The 19948-nt window shown below is 53.0% G+C and overlaps 1 protein-coding gene across 5 annotated transcripts in view; it reads right to left on the reverse strand.

Annotated features, from left to right (window-relative positions):
- Positions 1-19948, reverse strand: part of LOC133357314 (muscleblind-like protein 2) — a 96475-nt gene that overhangs the window by 31395 nt on the left and 45132 nt on the right. For all 5 annotated transcript variants that reach the window (XM_061575198.1, XM_061575197.1, XM_061575199.1 and 2 more), the window contains exons 4-5: positions 12854-13036; positions 11367-11678 (exon numbers count right to left, since the gene is read on the reverse strand). In XM_061575198.1, the coding sequence (XP_061431182.1) occupies positions 11367-11678; positions 12854-13036 (495 nt within the window). The remainder of the gene's footprint in view (positions 1-11366; positions 11679-12853; positions 13037-19948) is intronic.

Here is a 19948-nt window from a genome sequence, read left to right on the forward strand (position 1 = left end):
CCCAACCATCATGGCCACCACAACCACCACCACAACCACCACGGCCACCACAACCACCACCACAACCACCACCACAACCACCACCACCACCACCGCGGCCACCATCACCACCACGGCCAACACAACCACCACCACAACCACCACGGCCACCCCAACCACCACCAACACACACCCTTCCCCCCAGCCAAGTGAATAGTTTGTTCCAGATGAACTGTGGGCAACGCAGTTGACTCTCGATCACCCGCGCTGATGGCGGGCAAGACGGCCGGAGATCATCCCAAAACATTCATTTTCCACGGATCCCTATGCCAAAGAAAACGAACGATCGGCCGGTGGACGATCGATGGATGATGCACGCGCGTGCTCCGTTGTAACACTTTCCTGGCTCCCGCAGAGCATGAGACTGAGCCCCGCTAAGTGGATGACTGCGGAGCCGTGCCAATCAACATCAACCAAACCCCGCGGCCAGCTTTTTGCCGAGGCATGGCAACTGCCGTCGTGTTGGAGGTGATCACGAGGATTTCGGGCGGACCGGAGCGAAATGTTCGCTCGGGGGTTGAGCGTCGTGTGACTTGCAAAAATAAACATTTCCAAAAATAGCGGTGCAGAACTGCTTTAAAGATCATCAATTTGGGCTTAAAGGGAAAATCCACGGGTTATTAATTTTGGTGTCAACATCATCTCCGTTGCGCAGCGGTTAATCCGCAAATCAGATAAACCTGCACGCGGATAACTCAGAGTCTACCGTACCCGGCCGGGTATGGGTACGGGTAGGGTAGGGTACGGCCGGGTACGGGTAGCCGTTTGCGACCCTGGTGCGGCCGGGTACGGGTACGGGTAGGCCGTGAGTCACTGGTGAGTCACCGTTTGTCACTCATTTCCCAACGTCTTGTCTCTTCTCACAATTCAAGTTCCTAGAATCAACCCACCCGCGCCTGCAACATGGCTTCATCCCAGAGGTCGCAATCGGGTACCCGATACCCGTACCCGGCCGGGTACGGGTGTAGGGTACGGGTACGGCCGGGTACAGGTACGGGTACCCGTTTGCGACCCTGGTGCGGCCGGGTACGTGCACGGGTAAGGAATCAAAACCCGTTTGCGACCTCTGGTGCCCGCTGCGAGGCACAAGCGTCACCAGATGGGGAGCCGTCGGCTGCTCTCTCAATGTTCGCTCGGCCGTTGAGAAGCAAAGTCGGGGGGGGGGGGTCATGGTAAATCAGTGGGGTATCTGCACGTGGATCACACTGCACACATGCGACCCTGGTGCGGTCGGGTACGGGTAAGGAATCAAAACCCGTTTTCGACCTCTGGCCAGGGGTCTAGAGATTAGTCGGCGGGAGAAACGTGCCCAAGTTTGCACAGCAGAGGGCGATGACGCTGCTGTTGCTGTGAATGATTCCTGACTAAAAAATTAACCCGTAAAAACAAAGTTTTTCACTATAAATCCTTTATATGCATGGCATCGGTTTTATTTTATTATTCATTTCTGTTTTTCTTGGGTAAGAGTTTCATTTTTATCACATTGGTATTTGAAATTAAATATGAAATTAGTTTTTTCCTAAAAAGTGGAAAATTTTGGAAAAAAATTTTTACGAAAATAAATTGTCACGCTAACAACGAGTCTGTGTGCAAAATGTCAGCTCGATTGGATCACGGGAAGTGGGTTAAAAAACGACCGAAAGATGTGCACGGTCGTAAGTGCGCAAGCAAGCAAGTGAACTTAATATAAAGGATTTAAAAAGAGTGAATTGTTCAGCGTTGGGAGAGGTGGAGGGGGGGAGGTTTTGGCCGAAACCAGTTCCACTAAAGGTTGCGTGTGTGCGTTGAGGGACAAACTCTTCCACAAAGACCTACAAACTCAACGAAGACCTACAAACTCAACGAAAACCTACAAACTCCATGAAGACCTACAAACTCCACGAAGACCTACAAACTCCACGAAGACCTACAAACTCCACGAAGACCTACAAACTCCACGAAGACCTACAAACTCCACGAAGACCTACAAACTCCACGAAGACCTACAAACTCCACGAATACCTACAAACTCCACGAAGACCTACAAACTCCACAAAGACCTACAAACTCCACGAAGACCTACAAACTCCACGAAGACCTACAAACTCCACGAAGACCTACAAACTCCATGAAGACCTACAAACTCCACAAAGACCTTCAAACTCCACGAAGACCTACAAACTCCACGGAGACCTACAAACTCCACAAAGACCTACAAACTCCACAAAGACCTACAAACTCCACGAAGACCTACAAACTCCACGAAAACCTACAAACTCCATGAAGACCTACAAACTCCACAAAGACCTACAAACTCCACGAAGACCTTCAAACTCCATGAAGACCTACAAACTCCACAAAGACCTACAAACTCCACAAAGACCTACAAACTCCACGAAGACCTACAAACTCCACGAAGACCTTCAAACTCCACGAAGACCTACAAACTCCACGAAGACCTACAAACTCAACGAAGACCTACAAACTGAACGAAGACCTACAAACTCCACGAAGACCTACAAACTCCACAAAGACCTACAAACTCCACGAAGACCTACAAACTCCACAAAGACCTACAAACTCCACGAAGACCTACAAACTCCACAAAGACCTACAAACTCCACAAAGACCTACAAACTCCATGAAGACCTACAAACTCCACGAAGACCTACAAACTCCACAAAGACCTACAAACTCCACGAAGACCTACAAACTCCACAAAGACCTACAAACTCCACAAAGACCTACAAACTCCACAAAGACCTACAAACTCCATGAAGACCTACAAACTCCACGAAGACCTACAAACTCCACGAAGACCTACAAACTCCACGAAGACCTACAAACTCCACGAAGACCTACAAACTCCACGAAGACCTACAAACTCCACGAAGACCTACAAACTCCACGAAGACCTACAAACTCCACGAAGACCTACAAACTCCACGAATACCTACAAACTCCACGAAGACCTACAAACTCCACAAAGACCTACAAACTCCACGAAGACCTACAAACTCCACGAAGACCTACAAACTCCACGAAGACCTACAAACTCCATGAAGACCTACAAACTCCACAAAGACCTTCAAACTCCACGAAGACCTACAAACTCCACGGAGACCTACAAACTCCACAAAGACCTACAAACTCCACAAAGACCTACAAACTCCACGAAGACCTACAAACTCCACGAAAACCTACAAACTCCATGAAGACCTACAAACTCCACAAAGACCTACAAACTCCACGAAGACCTTCAAACTCCATGAAGACCTACAAACTCCACAAAGACCTACAAACTCCACAAAGACCTACAAACTCCACGAAGACCTACAAACTCCACGAAGACCTTCAAACTCCACGAAGACCTACAAACTCCACAAAGACCTACAAACTCAACGAAGACCTACAAACTGAACGAAGACCTACAAACTCCACGAAGACCTACAAACTCCACAAAGACCTACAAACTCCACGAAGACCTACAAACTCCACAAAGACCTACAAACTCCACGAAGACCTACAAACTCCACAAAGACCTACAAACTCCACAAAGACCTACAAACTCCATGAAGACCTACAAACTCCACGAAGACCTACAAACTCCACAAAGACCTACAAACTCCACGAAGACCTACAAACTCCACAAAGACCTACAAACTCCACAAAGACCTACAAACTCCACAAAGACCTACAAACTCCATGAAGACCTACAAACTCCACGAAGACCTACAAACTCCACAAAGACCGACAAACTCCATGAAGACCTACAAACTCCACAAAGACCTACAAACTCCACGAAGACCTACAAACTCCACGAAGACCTACAAACTCCACGAAGACCTACAAACTCCATGGAAACCTACAAACTCCACGAAAACCTACAAACTCCTCCACGAAGACCTACAAACAGGGATTTGGAAGTCGAACCGAGGCACTTGCTAAGACACGAGTGTGGGGTTATTGTGACAGGGCCTCCATAGCTCACAGTCCACACAGGGAGACTGGCAGTCTAGAACTCACAGTCCACACTGGGAGTCCGTGAGTCTAGAACTCACATACTACACAGGTAGACTGGATATTAAGAGCTCACAGAGAGAGATTGGTCCTCTAGAACTCACAGTCCACACTGGGAGTCCGTGAGTCTAGAACTCACATACTACACAGGTAGACTGGATATTAAGAGCTCACAGAGAGAGATTGGTCCTCTAGAACTCACAGTCCACACTGGGAGTCCGTGAGTCTAGAACTCACATACTACACAGGTAGACTGGATATTAAGAGCTCACAGAGAGAGATTGGTCCTCTAGAACTCACAGTCCACACTGGGAGTCTGTGAGTCTAGAACTCACATACTACACAGGTAGACTGGATATTAAGAGCTCACAGAGAGAGATTGGTCCTCTAGAACTCACAATCCACACTGGGAGTCTGTGAGTCTAGAACTCACATACTACACAGGTAGACTGGATATTAAGAGCTCACAGAGACACGGGGAGACCCGGGTGTCTAGAGCTCACAGCCGCTAAACAGATCGGAGGCGACGATGCTAAAAATACCGTGAGGTTGAGAAGGAGGGAGGGTGAGTGGTGGGGGGGGGTGTGCATCAGGGGATCGAGATATCAAATGAGGGGTTATTTTGAGAGTAAAGGACACGGCACTGTACTGAGTGATGGTAATTTCACGAGGCCCATGAAAAATTACCGGCGGGACCACCACCGCCACCGCCACCACCACCGCCACCACCACCACCGACACCACCGACACCACCACCGCCCGTCATCTTCGTCAGGGGCACAATCTTCAACATCGTCATCAACCCAATCATCGTTATCATCAGCAGTGAGAGGCTGCATAACCTGCATCAGCATCATCATCGTCATTATAAATGTCGTCGTTGTCATCGGCATCATCATTGATTGAATCCATGTCCCCATCATCATCATCGTTATCGTGATGGGCATCAATACCATCGCCATCATTGTTACCAACCACCATCGTCATTGTGAGCCACCATCATTATTTCGCCATTGTCGTCATCGTCGTCGTCAGCGGCGGTGGCAGCGAGCCTCACAACAAACCCCATCACCACCATCGGCCATGGTCTATCTACTGCTGACTGACGGCATCCCTCTCAGGGAACGGTGATGGAGCGATGAACACCTGCCCCCCCCCCCCCCCTTACCGCACGGCAGCTGTCATCATCATTCCGTCTCCTGGATGGACGCCCCTCTCGGGAACGTTCCAAACCCCTTATGGCTGCCGCTCCGTGCCTAAGTCTTAACCAGTGGTTATTATTATTATTACTTCCCTTCTACGTGACTTTACCGAAAGAACCAAGAAGATGAATCCCTGCAGTCACGAAAGCTTTAAATCGAAATTCAACCAAAGTCATAAGTTTAATCTTTTTTTTTCGAATTCGGTAGTTAAAAGAAAAAACCCTAAAACTCGATATTTCAAGGTCCGCCTCATTATTCATCAATATATATATGTTGAAAATGTCTCCGGTGTTTCGACGGTTCGCTGAAATAAAACCGAGAGCCACCACGACGCGGCCCTCCCCAGGTGCGGCTAGCCGACCCCCCCTTGGCCTCGACCGATGGCCGCCACCGTCCCGCGAGGCCTGCCCCAGGCCTCACGCTCGCCTCCTGGACGCCCAGAACGAGGCCTCCCTGACCCACGTTCTCGTGCCCCCGTCTCGCGGTGAGCTCGCCCTCGTCAGGGTCTATCCACTGCTCGATGGAGATCAACGTGACGATGGTCTCTACCCTGCGTCAGAGGTCGCAACCGGGTACCCGATACCCGTACCCTACCCGATACCCGTACTCTACCCAATACCCATACCCTACCCGATACCCGGCTACCCGTACCCAATACCCGTACCCTACCCGATACCCGTACTCTACCCAATACCCATACCCTACCCGATACCCGGCTACCCGTACCCAATACCCGTACCCTACCCGATACCCGTACTCTACCCAATACCCATACCCTACCCGATACCCGGCTACCCGTACCCTACCCGATACCTGGCTACCCGTACCCGGCCGGGTACGGGTACCCGTTTGCGACCCTGGTGCAGCCGGGTACGGGTACAGGTAGGCCGTGAGTCACTGGTGAGTAACCGTTTGTGACTCATTTCGGGTAGGGTACGGGTAGGGTACAGGTACCCGTACCCGGCTGGGTACGGGTACCCGTTTGCGACCCTGGTTCGGCCGGGTACGGGTAGGCCGTGAGTCACTGGTGAGTAACCGTTTGTCACTCATTTCGGGTAGGGTACGGGTAGGGTACAGGTACCCGTACCCGGCCGGGTACGGGTACCCTGTTTGCGACCCTGGTTCGGCCGGGTACGGGTAGGCCGTGATTCACTGGTGAGTAACCGTTTGTCACTCATTTCGGGTAGGGTACGGGTACGGGTAGGGAACGGGTACGGGTAGGGTACAGGTACCCGTATCCGGCCGGGTACGGGTACGGGTACCCGTTTGTGACCCTGGTGCGGCCGGGTACGGGTAAGGAATCAAAACCCGTTTGCGAACTCTGCCCTGCGTGTGTTCTCTAATCCCCGTGCTCCTCTCTCCCTGTCTCGCCTGGTAGAGGCCTTTACGAGCGTGAACCCTGTGGCGAACCTGCAAGTGCTGGAAGAGGTGGCCGTGTACCCACACGTTACCCCACCCCACACGTGACCTGCCCATCGCCGAGCTGCGGAGTGACCCACAGGCTACACACAGCAGCAGCAGCAGCAGCAATCATCGCCCACCTACTGCCAGACTAATAAGCACACAGGGACATCTCCCACTGGGGGTGCCCCTAGGCTACACCCACACACAGCAGCCATCATCGCCCCCTTCACAGCACACTAATGTACTGGGACAGCTACCACTGGGGGTGCCCCTAGGCTAGACCCACCCACAGTAGCAACGATCGCCCCCCTACTGACAGACAAATGCTCCGGGTCACTGCTTGTGAATCAGACTGCTACCCCGCTCGCACAAACTTATATCTGCAGCTCTACGCATCTCTGCGTACAATATCTCTGCATCTCCGTGTCATGTTGATGACAGAGGAGACCCAGGGCCGCTCCTTGCAAACGGGACTCCTACCCCGGCCTGATGAGTTGTCGGCTGGGTTCAAATACAACCCCAACTACCTCGCGTGGCAAACAGCAAGTTGTGGGTTCGAGATCCCGACCTTGACGCCCTCCGTAGCCGCGTGGGTTTTTCTCAGGGTCCTCCGGTTTTCCCTCCACATTTAGAGTCGACATCCGCGCGTTTAAGAGTAGTTTAGCTACCGCTATAAATGTCCACGCGATGATGATGATGCTGATGATAAGCCCACTTCGCTTGTGATGGCGAGGTCACAGCTCAGCGTGACCTTACCTAGCAAAATAAAAATAGTTTATAGTTTACAACACACTTGAAACTTGACCATCATTCATCGTCGTCGTCGTCATCTTTGTCATGTTTACGAGGTGAACCCAGTCCTGCCCCGTGCGCCAATTTAATTAATTATTTAACATCACCCCAACCCCCCCTCTCTCTCTCTCTCTATCTCTCTCGCTCTCTTCTTTTTTTTACGATCAGTGGAAATAAGAAGATGCTTGGTGTAGTCGGCATTTTGCTTCGTTCATCATTTCGTACATTTTTTTTTACTTTGCTTTATGTAAACCCCCACCTCTCGCTCACTTTCTCGCTCACTCTCTCGCTCGCTTGCTCTCTCTCGCTCGCTCTCTCTCGCTCACTCTCTCGCTCACTCTCTCGCTCACTCTCTCGCTCACTCTCTCGCTCTCTCTCTCGCTCACTCTCTCGCTCACTCTCTCGCTCACTCTCTCGCTCACTCTCTCGCTCACTCTCTCGCTCACTCTCTCGCTCGCTCGCTCGCTCTCTCGCTCACTCTCTCGCTCACTCTCTCGCTCGCTCGCTCTCTCGCTCTCGCTCGCTCTCTCTCTCGCTCACTCTCTCGCTCACTCTCTCGCTCGCTCGCTCTCTCGCTCTCGCTCGCTCTCTCTCGCTCACTCTCTCGCTCTCTCTCTCGCTCACTCTCTCGCTCGCTCTCTCGCTCGCTCTTTCGCTCACTCTCTCAGTCATTCTCTCGCTCGCTCTCTCACTCACTCTCTCAGTCATTCTCTCGCTCGCTCTCTCACTCACTCTCTCAGTCATTCTCTCACTCGCTCGCTCTCTCACTCACTCTCTCTCTCGCTCACTCGCTCGCTCTCTCGCTCGCCCTCTCGCTCACCCTCTCGCTCACTCTCTCGCTCCCTCTCGTTCTGCACGCAGCCCCCCTCGCAGTCCAACGGCCTCCGACGGGTAGCTCATATCAGCATGCAGAGCTCCCCGTCATCTGCCACCGAGCACACGGCCTCCTCCATCGCCCACTGCTCCTTGAAGGCCGGCACGGCGTGGGTCAGCCGCGCATGGCGGAACTCCAGCCACACACCCTGGCTCTCTCTCTCTCTGTGTCTCTCTGTCGTTCTCTCTCTCTGTGTCTCTCACTCGTTCTCTCTCTCTCTCTCTGTGTCTCTCTCTCTCTCTGTGTCTGCATGTGCCAACTCCGGAGTCGAGCGGCCACTCCGGTCCGGTAAACATCGGCGGATCCGGTCCGGGCGACGCTTGAAACCGCCGCCCCGATGCCAGAATTCACAAGTGTGCGGTAATTCGGCACCAATGTGGCTGAGGGGCGGTGATGCGGTCGGACGAGGAGGAGGGGGGAGGGAGGTGGTGGTGGGTGCCAGGATGGGTGCACGAGGGTCAGTGGCACAGCTTCAAGAAAGGGGCGTTACGGGACGTGTGTGTGTGTCTGTGTGTGTGTGCGCGTGTGTGTGTCAGTGTGTGTGTGTCAGTGTGTGTGTGTCAGTGTGTGTGTGTCAGTGTGTGTGTGTCAGTGTGTGTGCGTGTGTGTGTGTGTTCGTGGTGCTGGCGAGCGATAGTGTAGCGGTTAGCGCGCTGCGCTATGAACCCGACCACCCGAGTCCGATTCCCGCTCACGGCCACTAATACCAGTGACAATTATCTGAACCGGTTCTGGGCCTCCCCTAGGTCGACTCAGCCTCAAATGAGTACCTGGTGTGGTGTGTAAACATCGCCGCTAGGGAGACAAAGGCGGTCGGGCGTGGTGCTGGCCACCCACCCCCTCGTGTACCGTTCCGGCCTTCATAGGTGCTCGATAACAGCACTTGCCCCTACAGTCTGTTAAGGCTACACGGGGGATCTTTGTTTGTAGTGCTGGCCACCCGCCCCCCCCTAGACTAGACAACACAGCAGCAGCAGCAGCATTGCCCCCCCCCCCTCCTGTGAAACGACCGCAGGCTGTGTGTGTGTCGTGTGAAACACTGCGGCGGTCCCTACTATCAGCGTGAAGATGAGACCTGTGCCACACAGGGACAGCTGCCACTGGGGGTGCCCCCCTAGACTAGACAGCCGACGACGTTTCAATCAACCAACCGCGTCGCGACCGACTGGCTGAGGCAAAGGGCATCGATTGAACGCGCACCGTGTCATGGGAAACCGATTATTTACAATTTGTGCAAGTTTCGATTTAAAGCTTTCGTGACTGCAGGGATTCATCTTCTTGGTTCTTTCGGTAAAGTCACGTAGAAGGGAAGTAATAAAATAATAAAAATAAAACATAATAAAAGAAAATAATATAATAAATAATATACTAAAATAATATACTATATTATTTTATTATGTTTTATTTCTATTATTTTATTACTTCCCTTCTACGTCACTTTACCGAAAGAACCAAGAAGATGAATTTGTGCAAGCTCGCCTTGCGAATGTTGCACGCGACATTTGCCTTACCTTCGGGCCAAGGGAAGAAATAAGACAAACTATATAGAAACGAGACGGAACAAAGCCAACTAGAAGCAACAATGCCAACGAGACGGAACAATACAAACTGGATGGAAAGACAATGCACCAGAGGCAGAGGCAGAGGTCGCAACCGGGTACCCGATACCCGTACCCTACCCGATACCCGGCTACCCGTACCCGGCCGGGTACGGGTACCCGTTTGCGACCCTGGTGCGTCCAGGTACGGGTACGGGTAGACCGTGAGTCACTGGTGAGTCACCGTTTGTCACTGATTTCCCAACGTCTTGTCTCTTCTCACAATTCAAGTTCCTAGAATCAACCCACCCGCGCCTGCAACATGGCTTCATCCCAGAGGTTGCAATCGGGTACCCGATACCCGTACCCTACCCGTACCCGGCCGGATATGGGTAGGGTGCGGCCGGGTACGGGTAAGGAATCAAAACCCGTTTGCGACCTCTGGGCAGACGACACACACGCACACGTGAAGATGCCAAGGGTCGTGCCGTTCCTCGAACGGAACTTGGAGCACAAAGCGAGAAACGTGGCCGCTCAATCACCACCACCATCACCACCACCATCACCACCACCATCACCACCACCACCATCACCACCACCATCACCACCATCACCACCACCATCACCAACCACGACCTAGAGCCTCGTTCCAGCTCAATCAGACACCCGCCGGTGTCCGATTGCAATGAGATGCCAACAATTGTGTGCAAGTGCTACTTGTGTGTTTGCTAATGTGACAAATTGTCAATCAGCTCAACAACGACGCTGTTGGCTTGTGTTCGATCGGGGTGTCAATATACATGCGGGACGCGCCAGGCACTCAACCCCGCTGCCAAACCACTGAACACCACCACCACTACTAAGATCCCACCACCAAGCGCCACCACCACCACCGAACACCACCACTAATGCCACCACCACTACCGATACGACCACAACACCCGACCACTAAACAACACCACCGCCATAAAGAACTACCACCGAACACCACGACCACAACACACCGCTAAACATCACCACCACCTTACCCCACCACCACCACCCACCGCCACACTGCAATGCAACACAGACCACCGCCACCACCGCCACCACCGCCGCCACTACCACCACCGCCGCCACCACCACCACCGCCGCCACCGCCACCACCACCACCACCGCCACCACCACCACCACCACCACCGCCACCACCGCCACCAACGCCGCCACCACCGCCACACCACAACTCAACACAGGCCACTACCACCGCCACCACCGCCGCCACCACCGCCACCACCGCCACCAAAACCACCACCGCCACCAAAACCACCACCGCCGCCACCACCGCCACACCACAACTCAACACAGGCCACCACCACCGCCACCACCGTCACCACCACCACCACCACCACCGCTGCCACACCACAACTCAACACAGGCCACCACAATCACCACAACCACCGCCGCCACACCACAACTCAACACAGGCGACCACAACCACCGCCGCCACCGCCATCATCACCGCCGCCGCCCCCCCATCACCTCGCTGCGGAAGGCCTTCTGCGACACGGCGGCCGCCGCTGCCGCCGCGGCCATGGCCCCCGCCATGCTCGCCGCGGAGGGGGCCATGCCGGGGCCCATGGCGCCGCAGGAGGGGTCCCCCAGCGTCAGCTGCGGGAGGTAGGAGCCCCCCGGGAAGAGCAGGTGGCCCCCGAGGGAGAGGTCTGTGAACAGCCCCATGGGGGCCTGCGACAGCATGGGCAGGTACGGGGAGAAGGAGGCGTAGGGAGAGTGACTCTGGGCGAAGATGCCCCCCGCGTGGGCCGCCGGGAAACCCTGCAGCATCGGATAGATCTGCGAGATGGTGGATTGGGGGGGTGGGGGGGGCACAGAGGGGGAGAGAGATGGAACAAGAGAAACGCGAGGCGTCGAGAGACACACTGCTGCACCCCGGGGTGGGGGCGGGGGTGCAGATCTTCCCAACATTCCCAGGTTGTCGAGGCCTCGGCCTATGACCTACCCATCAAGGCCTCTGCGCTCCCAGGCTGTCGAGGCTTCGGCCTATGGCCTACCCATCAAGGCCTCTGCACTACCAGGTTGTCCAGGCTTCTGCCTATGGCCTACCCATCAAGGCCTCTGCACCACCAGGTTGTTGAGGCTTCGACCTATGGCCTACCCATCAAGGCATCTGCACTACCAGGTTGTTGAGGCATCTGCCTATGGCCTACCCATCAAGGCCTCTGCACTACCAGGCTGTCGAGGCTTCGACCAGTGGCCTACCCATCAAGGCCTCTGCACTACCAGGTTGTTGAGGCCTCGGCCTATGGCCTACCCATCAAGGCCTCTGCACCACCAGGTTGTTGAGGCTTCGACCTATGGCCTACCCATCAAGGCATCTGCACTACCAGGTTGTCGAGGCCTCGGCCTATGGCCTACCCATCAAGGCCTCTGCACTACCAGGCTGTTGAGGCTTCGGCCTATAGCCTACCCATCAAGGCCTCTGCACCACCAGGTTGTTGAGGCTTCTGCCTATGTCCTACCCATCAAGGCCTCTGCACCACCAGGTTGTTGAGGCTTCTGCCTATGTCCTACCCATCAAGGCCTCTGCACCACCAGGTTGTTGAGGCTTCTGCCTATGGCCTACCCATCATGGCCTCTGAAGTACCAGGCTGTTGAGGCTTCTGCCTATGGCCTACCCATCAAGGCCTCTGCACCACCAGGTTGTTGAGGCTTCTGCCTATGTCCTACCCATCAAGGCCTCTGCACCACCAGGTTGTTGAGGCTTCTGCTTATGGCCTACCCATCATGGCCTCTGAAGTACCAGGCTGTTGAGGCTTCTGCCTATGGCCTACCCATCAAGGCCTCTGCACTACCAGGTTGTCGAGGCTTCGGCCTATGACTGGCTCCTCACATTTCCGACTAATCTGTGGGAACGGCCGCGGCGGCGCTACACAAGTCGACATCGTCGTCATCGTCATCATCGTCGTCATCGTCGTCATCGTCGTCATCAACATCATCACCGTCATTACCATGGGGTGCACCTGTGGCGCCTGCAGGGTGCAGGTGGCGCCCGCGCTCGCCATGTGCATGTGCTGCGCCAGCAGTGCGGCGCTCTTCTGCTGCAGCAGGTTGTTGCGCCCGTTGATCTCCAGCTGCGCCTTCAGGTGCTGCGGCGGGTGCAGGTACTTGCAGCTGTCGCGTGTGCAGCGGTCCTGTTGGGTGCGTGGGGGGGGTCAGAAGCGGGGGTCAGACGCGAGGGTCAGACGCAGGGGTTAGACACGGGGGGGTAGACACGGGGGTTTAGACGCGGCGGTTTAGACGCGGGGGGGAAGACATGGGGGTCAAGACGCGGGGGTAGACGCGGGGTAGACACGGGGGGTTAGACACGGGGGGGTAGACAAGGGGGTTTAAACGCGGGGGTCAGACGCAAGGGTTAGACACGGGGGGGGGGGGTAGACATGGGGTCAAGACGCGGGGGTTAGACACGGGGGGTAGACACGAGGGGGTAGACGTGGGGGTTTAGACGCAGGGGTTAGACACGGGCGGGTAGACATGAGGGGTTAGACACGGGGGGGGGTAGACACGGGGGGGGGGTAGACACGGGGGGGGGTAGACACGAGGGGGTAGACGTGGGGGTTTAGACGCAGGGGTTAGACACGGGCGGGTAGACATGAGGGGTTAGACACGGGGGGGGGTAGACACGGGGGGGGGTAGACACGGGGGGGTAGACACAGGGGGTTAGACACGGGGGGGTAGACACGGGGGGGGGTAGACGCGGGGGTTTAGACGCGGGGTTTAGACACGGGGGGTAGACGCGGGGAGATATGGAAAGACAGAGCAAGAGATACACGGGAGGGAGGGGATGCGGGGAGAGAGACGGGGGGAGACGCAGGGAGATGGGGAATGATGGCGGTGATGGGTGGGAGACGCGGGGAGACGGAGCTCAGAGGCAGAGTCAACACATTTAAAATGGATTGGCCTTTTCTATTTCGTGCAGTCACTGGTGACGGGACCGAGACCGTCAACTACACTGGAGCACCCGGTTATGGTCAGGGGCCGCTGGAATACCTCCGCATCCCATCCCTCTGTGTGTCTCTAACACGGCCATTATGAACACCTGAGAGAGACACACAAACACACAAACACACAAACACACAAACACACAAACACACACAAACACACAAACACACACAAACACACAAACAAACACACAAACACACACACACAAACACACAAACACACACACACACAAACACACAAACACACAAACACACACACACACAAACACACAAACACACACACACACACAAACACACAAACACACACAAACACACACAAACACACACAAACACACAAACACACAAACACACAAACACACAAACACACACACAAACACACAACACACAAACACACAAACACAAAAACACAACACAAAAACACACAAAACACAAACACACAAACACACAAACACACACAAACACACAAACACACAAACACACACAAACACACACACACACAAACACACAAACACACACAAACACAAAAACACACAAACACACACACACAAACACACACAAACACACAAACACACAAACACACACAAACACACACAAACACACAAACACACACAAACACACAAACACACAAACACACAAACACACAAACACACACACACAGACCGAGGGCTCGAACCCAGGTCTCTCAGCTGGACTGGCTCGGTTGTCTCCGGCACGGCCATGGTGAACCCTTCACCGCCGGTGATCCCCCTGTTTGTTTGGATTATTTTTGTTTATTTTGGTTCTCGGCTGGGCCCAGTGACAGCTGCGAAGACTTCCTGCCGTGCGGCCTACAGAGAGCGGCAGGCACGCGCGCTTAAAGCGGAGAGTGACGTTGGGCGCCCGGCAGTGAAAGGTGCTGAAAGACGCAGGGGCCTCACCCCCCCCCGCTCGCTCGCTCACTCACCGGCTCACTCACTCATGCGGTCACTTACTCGCTCACTCACTCACCGGCTCACTCACTCATGCGGTCACTTACTCGCTCACTCACTCACCGGCTCATTCACTCACCAGCTCACTCACTCACTCATGCAGTCACTCACTCACTCACCGGCTCACTCAATCATGCAGTCACTTACTCGCTCACTCACTCACCGGCTCACTCACTCACCGGCTCACTCACTCACTCACCGGCTCACTCACTCACGCACTGGCTCACTCACTCACGTGGTCACTCACTCACTCACCGGCTCACTCATTCACCAGCTCACTCACTCATGCGGTCACTTACTCGCTCACTTACTCACCGGCTCAATCACTCATGCGATCACTTACTCGCTCACTCACTCACTTACTCACTCACCAGCTCACTCACTCACCGGCTCACTCACTTACTCACTCACTCACTCGCTCACGTGGTCACTTGCTCACTCACGCGGTCACTCACTCACCGGCTCACTCACTTACTGGGTCGCTTACACGCCCCTCTTGCGCTTCTGTTCACCCGCTCGCACCTTAATTCACAGACTCACTCACTCACCGACTCACCCCAAGCACCCTACTCACTCAGTCACGCAATCACTCACTCACTCACCCATTCACTTACACAGCCATCCACCCACTCGCTCATTAATTCACTTACCCACTCACTCACCCTGTCAATCGACCAAGAACCCAATCAATCTCCCACACAATCAATCACTCACCCAATAAATATATCTCCCACCCAATCAATCACCGAATAATCACCAATCCACCCAATCAATCACTTACCCAATCAATCTCTCCCACACAATCAATCTCTCCCACACAGTCAATCAATCTCCCAATCAATCAAACACACAATTACTCACCCAACCAATTAACCACCAAACAAATTAACTACTCTCTTAATCAATTTCGTGCCCACTCACCTATTCAACGAGTGACTCACCTACCCACCGACCAAGTATCTGGGTAGGAGTGATTTGGTGAATGATCGAGCGAGCGAGAGAGACACAGCTAGTGGATGAGTGGGTGCGTGACTGACCGAGTGATTGTGTGAATGAATGAGTGAATGAATAAGTGAGTGGAGGAGTAAGTGATGGAGCGAGTGAATGAGTTGGCGAGCGAGTGAATGAGTGGGCGAGTGATTTAAAGAGTGGGCGAGCGACTGAATGAGTGATTTAAAAAGTGGGTGAGCAAGTTAACGAGTGGGTGAGTGATTTAAATAGTGGGCGAGTGATTTAGAGAGTGGGCGAGTGAGTGAATGAGTGGGCGAGTGATTTAAAGAGTGGGCGAGCGACTGAACGAGCGGGCGAGTGATTTAGAGAGTGGGCGAGTGAGTGAATGAGCGGGCGAGTGATTTAAAGAGTGGGCGAGAGAGTTAATGAGTGGGCGGGCGAGCGAGTGAATGAGTGGGCGAGTGATTTAAAGAGTAGGCGAGCGAGTGAATGAGTGATTTAAAAAGTGGGTAAACAAGTTAACGAGTGGGTGAGTGATTTAAATAGTGGGCGAGTGATTTAGAGAGTGGGCGAGTGAGTGAATGAGTGGGCGAGTGATTTAAAGAGTGGGCGAGTGATTTAGAGAGTGGGCGAGTGAGTGAATGGGCGGGCGAGTATTTTAAAGAGTGGGCGAGCGACTGAACGAGCGGGCGAATGATTTAGAGAGTGGGCGAGTGAATGAGCGGGCGAGTGATTTAAAGAGTGGGCGAGCGACTGAACGAGCGGGCGAGCGAGCGGGCGGGTGAGCGAACGAGCGGGCGAATGAGTGGATGAGCGAATGAGCGGGCGAGTGATTTAGAGAGTGGGCGAGCAAGTGAACTAGCGGGCGGGCGAGCGGGCGGGTGAGCGAACGAGCGGGCGAGCGAGCGGATGAGCGAACGAGCGGGCGAGCGAGCGGGTGAGCGAACGAGCGGGCGAATGAGTGGATGAGCGAATGAGCGGGCGAGTGATTTAGAGAGTGGGCGAGCAAGTGAACTAGCGGGCGGGCGAGCGGGCGGGTGAGCGAACGAGCGGGCGAGCGAGCGGATGAGCGAACGAGCGGGCGAGCGAGCGGGTGAGCGAACGAGCGGGCGAGCGAGCGGATGAGCGAACGAGCGGGCGAGCGAGCGGGTGAGCGAACGAGCGGGCGAGCGAGCGGATGAGCGAACGAGCGGGCGAGCGAGCGGATGAGCGAACGAGCGGGCGAGCGAGTGGATGAGCGAACGAGCGGGCGAACGAGTGGATGAGCGAACGAGCGGGCGAGCGAGTAAGCAATGGAGCAGTGGGTGGACAACTCCGAGTCCCTGGTGACTCTGTAATTGCGCCGTCACTCACCCTCAGACTCACGCCCTCTCCCACTGCCAACTCTCACGTGTCCTCTCCCCCCCTCTCGCCCACTCTCTCATCTCCCACCACCACATGTTCACTCCCGCCCCACTCTCTCTCACCCTCTCCCTTCCACGCAATTACACAATGCAATGTGTATACAGTGATCCCTCGTTTATCGCGGTTAATGGGACCGGAACCCCTCGTGATAGGTGAAAATCCGCGAAGTAGGATTGGCCCCCTAGGAATTTCTGTATATGTGTGTGTAGGTACCAGAATGTTTAAAATATGTATATTTATACTTTATATATATATATTTTACTTAAATCTATTTAATTATAAAACCTTAATATTATACATTCACTCTCTCTCTCTCTCTCATACGATACGTATCATGGTGTTCTACACTCACCAATGACAGTAGTATCTTGAGACTTGACTCCAGTAATTACGACGACAATGACAATGACGACGATGACAATGATGACAGACCTGTGCAGTTCGATGAATGTGATGATGAATGATGATGATGATGGTGTTACTGCACAGGAATAATGAGGTCCTTTAAATCAGTTCGATGAATATGATGATGAATGATGATGATGATGGTGTTACTGCACAGGAATAATGAGGTCCTTTAAATCAGTTCGATGAATGTGATGATGAACGATGATGATGATGGTGTTACTGCTACAGGTATAATGAGGTCCTTTAAATCAGTTCGATGAATGTGATGATGATGGTGTGACTGCACAGGTAGAATGAGGTCCTTTAAATCAGTTCGATGAATGTGATGATGATGGTGTGACTGCACAGGTAGAATGAGGTCCTTTAAATCAGTTCGATGAATGTGATGATGATGGTGTGACTGCACAGGTAGAATGAGGTCCTTTAAATCAGTTCGATGAATGTGATGATGAATGATGATGATGATGGTGTTACTGCACAGGTATAATGAGGTCCTTTAAATCAGTTCGATGAATGTGATGATGAACGATGATGATGATGGTGTTACTGCACAGGTATAATGAGGTCCTTTAAATCAGTTCGATGAATGTGATGATGAACGACGATGATGATGATGGTGTTACTGCACAGGTATAATGAGGTCCTTTAAATCAGTTCAATGCATGTGATGAACGATGATGATGATGGTGTTACTGCACAGGTATAATGAGGTCCTTTAAATCAGTTCGATGAATGTGATGATGAACGACGATGATGATGATGGTGTTACTGCACAGGAATAATGAGGTCCTTTAAATCAGTTCGATGAATGTGATGATGAACGATGATGATGGTGATGGTGTTACTGCACAGGAATAATGAGGTCCTTTAAATCAGTTCGATGAATGTGATGATGAACGATGATGATGATGGTGTTACTGCTACAGGTATAATGAGGTCCTTTAAATCAGTTCGATGAATGTGATGATGAACGATGATGATGGTGATGGTGTTACTGCACAGGAATAATGAGGTCCTTTAAATCAGTTCGATGAATGTGATGATGAACGATGATGATGATGGTGTTACTGCTACAGGTATAATGAGGTCCTTTAAATCAGTTCGATGAATGTGATGATGAATCATGATGATGATGGTGTTACTGCACAGGTATAATGAGGTCCTTTAAATCAGTTCGTTGAATATGATGATGAATGATGATGATGATGGTGTTACTGCACAGGTATAATGAGGTCCTTTAAATCAGTTCGATTAATGTGATGATGAACGATGATGATGATGATGGTGTTACTGCACAGGTATAATGAGGTCCTTTAAATCAGTTCGATGAATGTGATGATGAACGATGATGATGATGATGGTGTTACTGCTACAGGTATAATGAGGGCCTTTAAATCAGTTCGAAACATCCGCGATGCACTGAGGCCGCGAAACTTGAACCGCGAAGTGGGGAGGGATTACTGTATAACAGTGTTCGCATGCCAGCGCGGGGTCTCTGACACGGCCATTACGAACCTCGGTGTGACAGAGAGAGAGAGAGGGAGGGAGAGGGGGAGAAGTCACCCAGACCCAGGACTTGAACCCAAGGCCTTCACTGGTTCTGGCTCAGTGCCTCTGACACGGCCATTCTGAACCCTGTGAGCCACCCTCGCTACCTCAATGGGGTCTTTGTATCGCCATTCACAATGTGCGGTTACGTGGCGCGGCGTCTCTCTATGTGAGTCTGTTGGTCTCTACGCGAGTGAGTCTATGGGGCTTTGTGTGAGTCTATGGGTCTCTGTGCGAGTCTCTTGGTCTCTATGCGAGTCTGTTGGCCTCTACGTGAGTGAGTCTATGGGTCTTTGTGAGAGTCTACGGGTCTCTGTGCGAGTCTACGGGTCTCTGTGTGAGTCTATGGGTCTCTGTGTGAGCCTACGGGTCTCTGTGTGAGTCTACAGGTCTCTGTGCGAGTCTATGGGTCTTTGTGTTGTGTGATTCTACGGGTCTCTATGTGAGTCTGTGGGTCTCTATGTGAGTGAGTCTATGGGTCTTTGTGTGAGAGTCTATGGGTTTCTGTGTGCGTCTGTGGGTCTCTGTGTGAGTCTATGGGTCTCTGTGTGAGTCTATGGGTCTCTGTGTGAGTCTGTGGGTCTCTGTGTGAGTCTATGAGTCTCTGTGTGAGTCTGTTGGCCTCTGTTTGAGTCTCTTGGTCTCTATGTTAGTCCGTGGGTCTCTATGTGAGTGAGTCTATGGGTCTTTGTGTGGGTCTATGGGTCTCTGTGTGCGTCTGTGGGTCTCTGTATGAATCTACGGGTCTCTGTGTGAGTCTATGGGTCTCTGTGTGAGTCTATGGGTCTCTGTGTAAGTCTGTGGGTCTCTGTGCGAGTCTGTGGGT

The sequence above is a fragment of the Lethenteron reissneri genome, chromosome 57 (assembly GCF_015708825.2).
Source record: "Lethenteron reissneri isolate LAM-NWPU_2019-01 chromosome 57, ASM1570882v1, whole genome shotgun sequence".
NCBI classification, from domain to species: Eukaryota; Metazoa; Chordata; class Hyperoartia; order Petromyzontiformes; family Petromyzontidae; genus Lethenteron; species Lethenteron reissneri.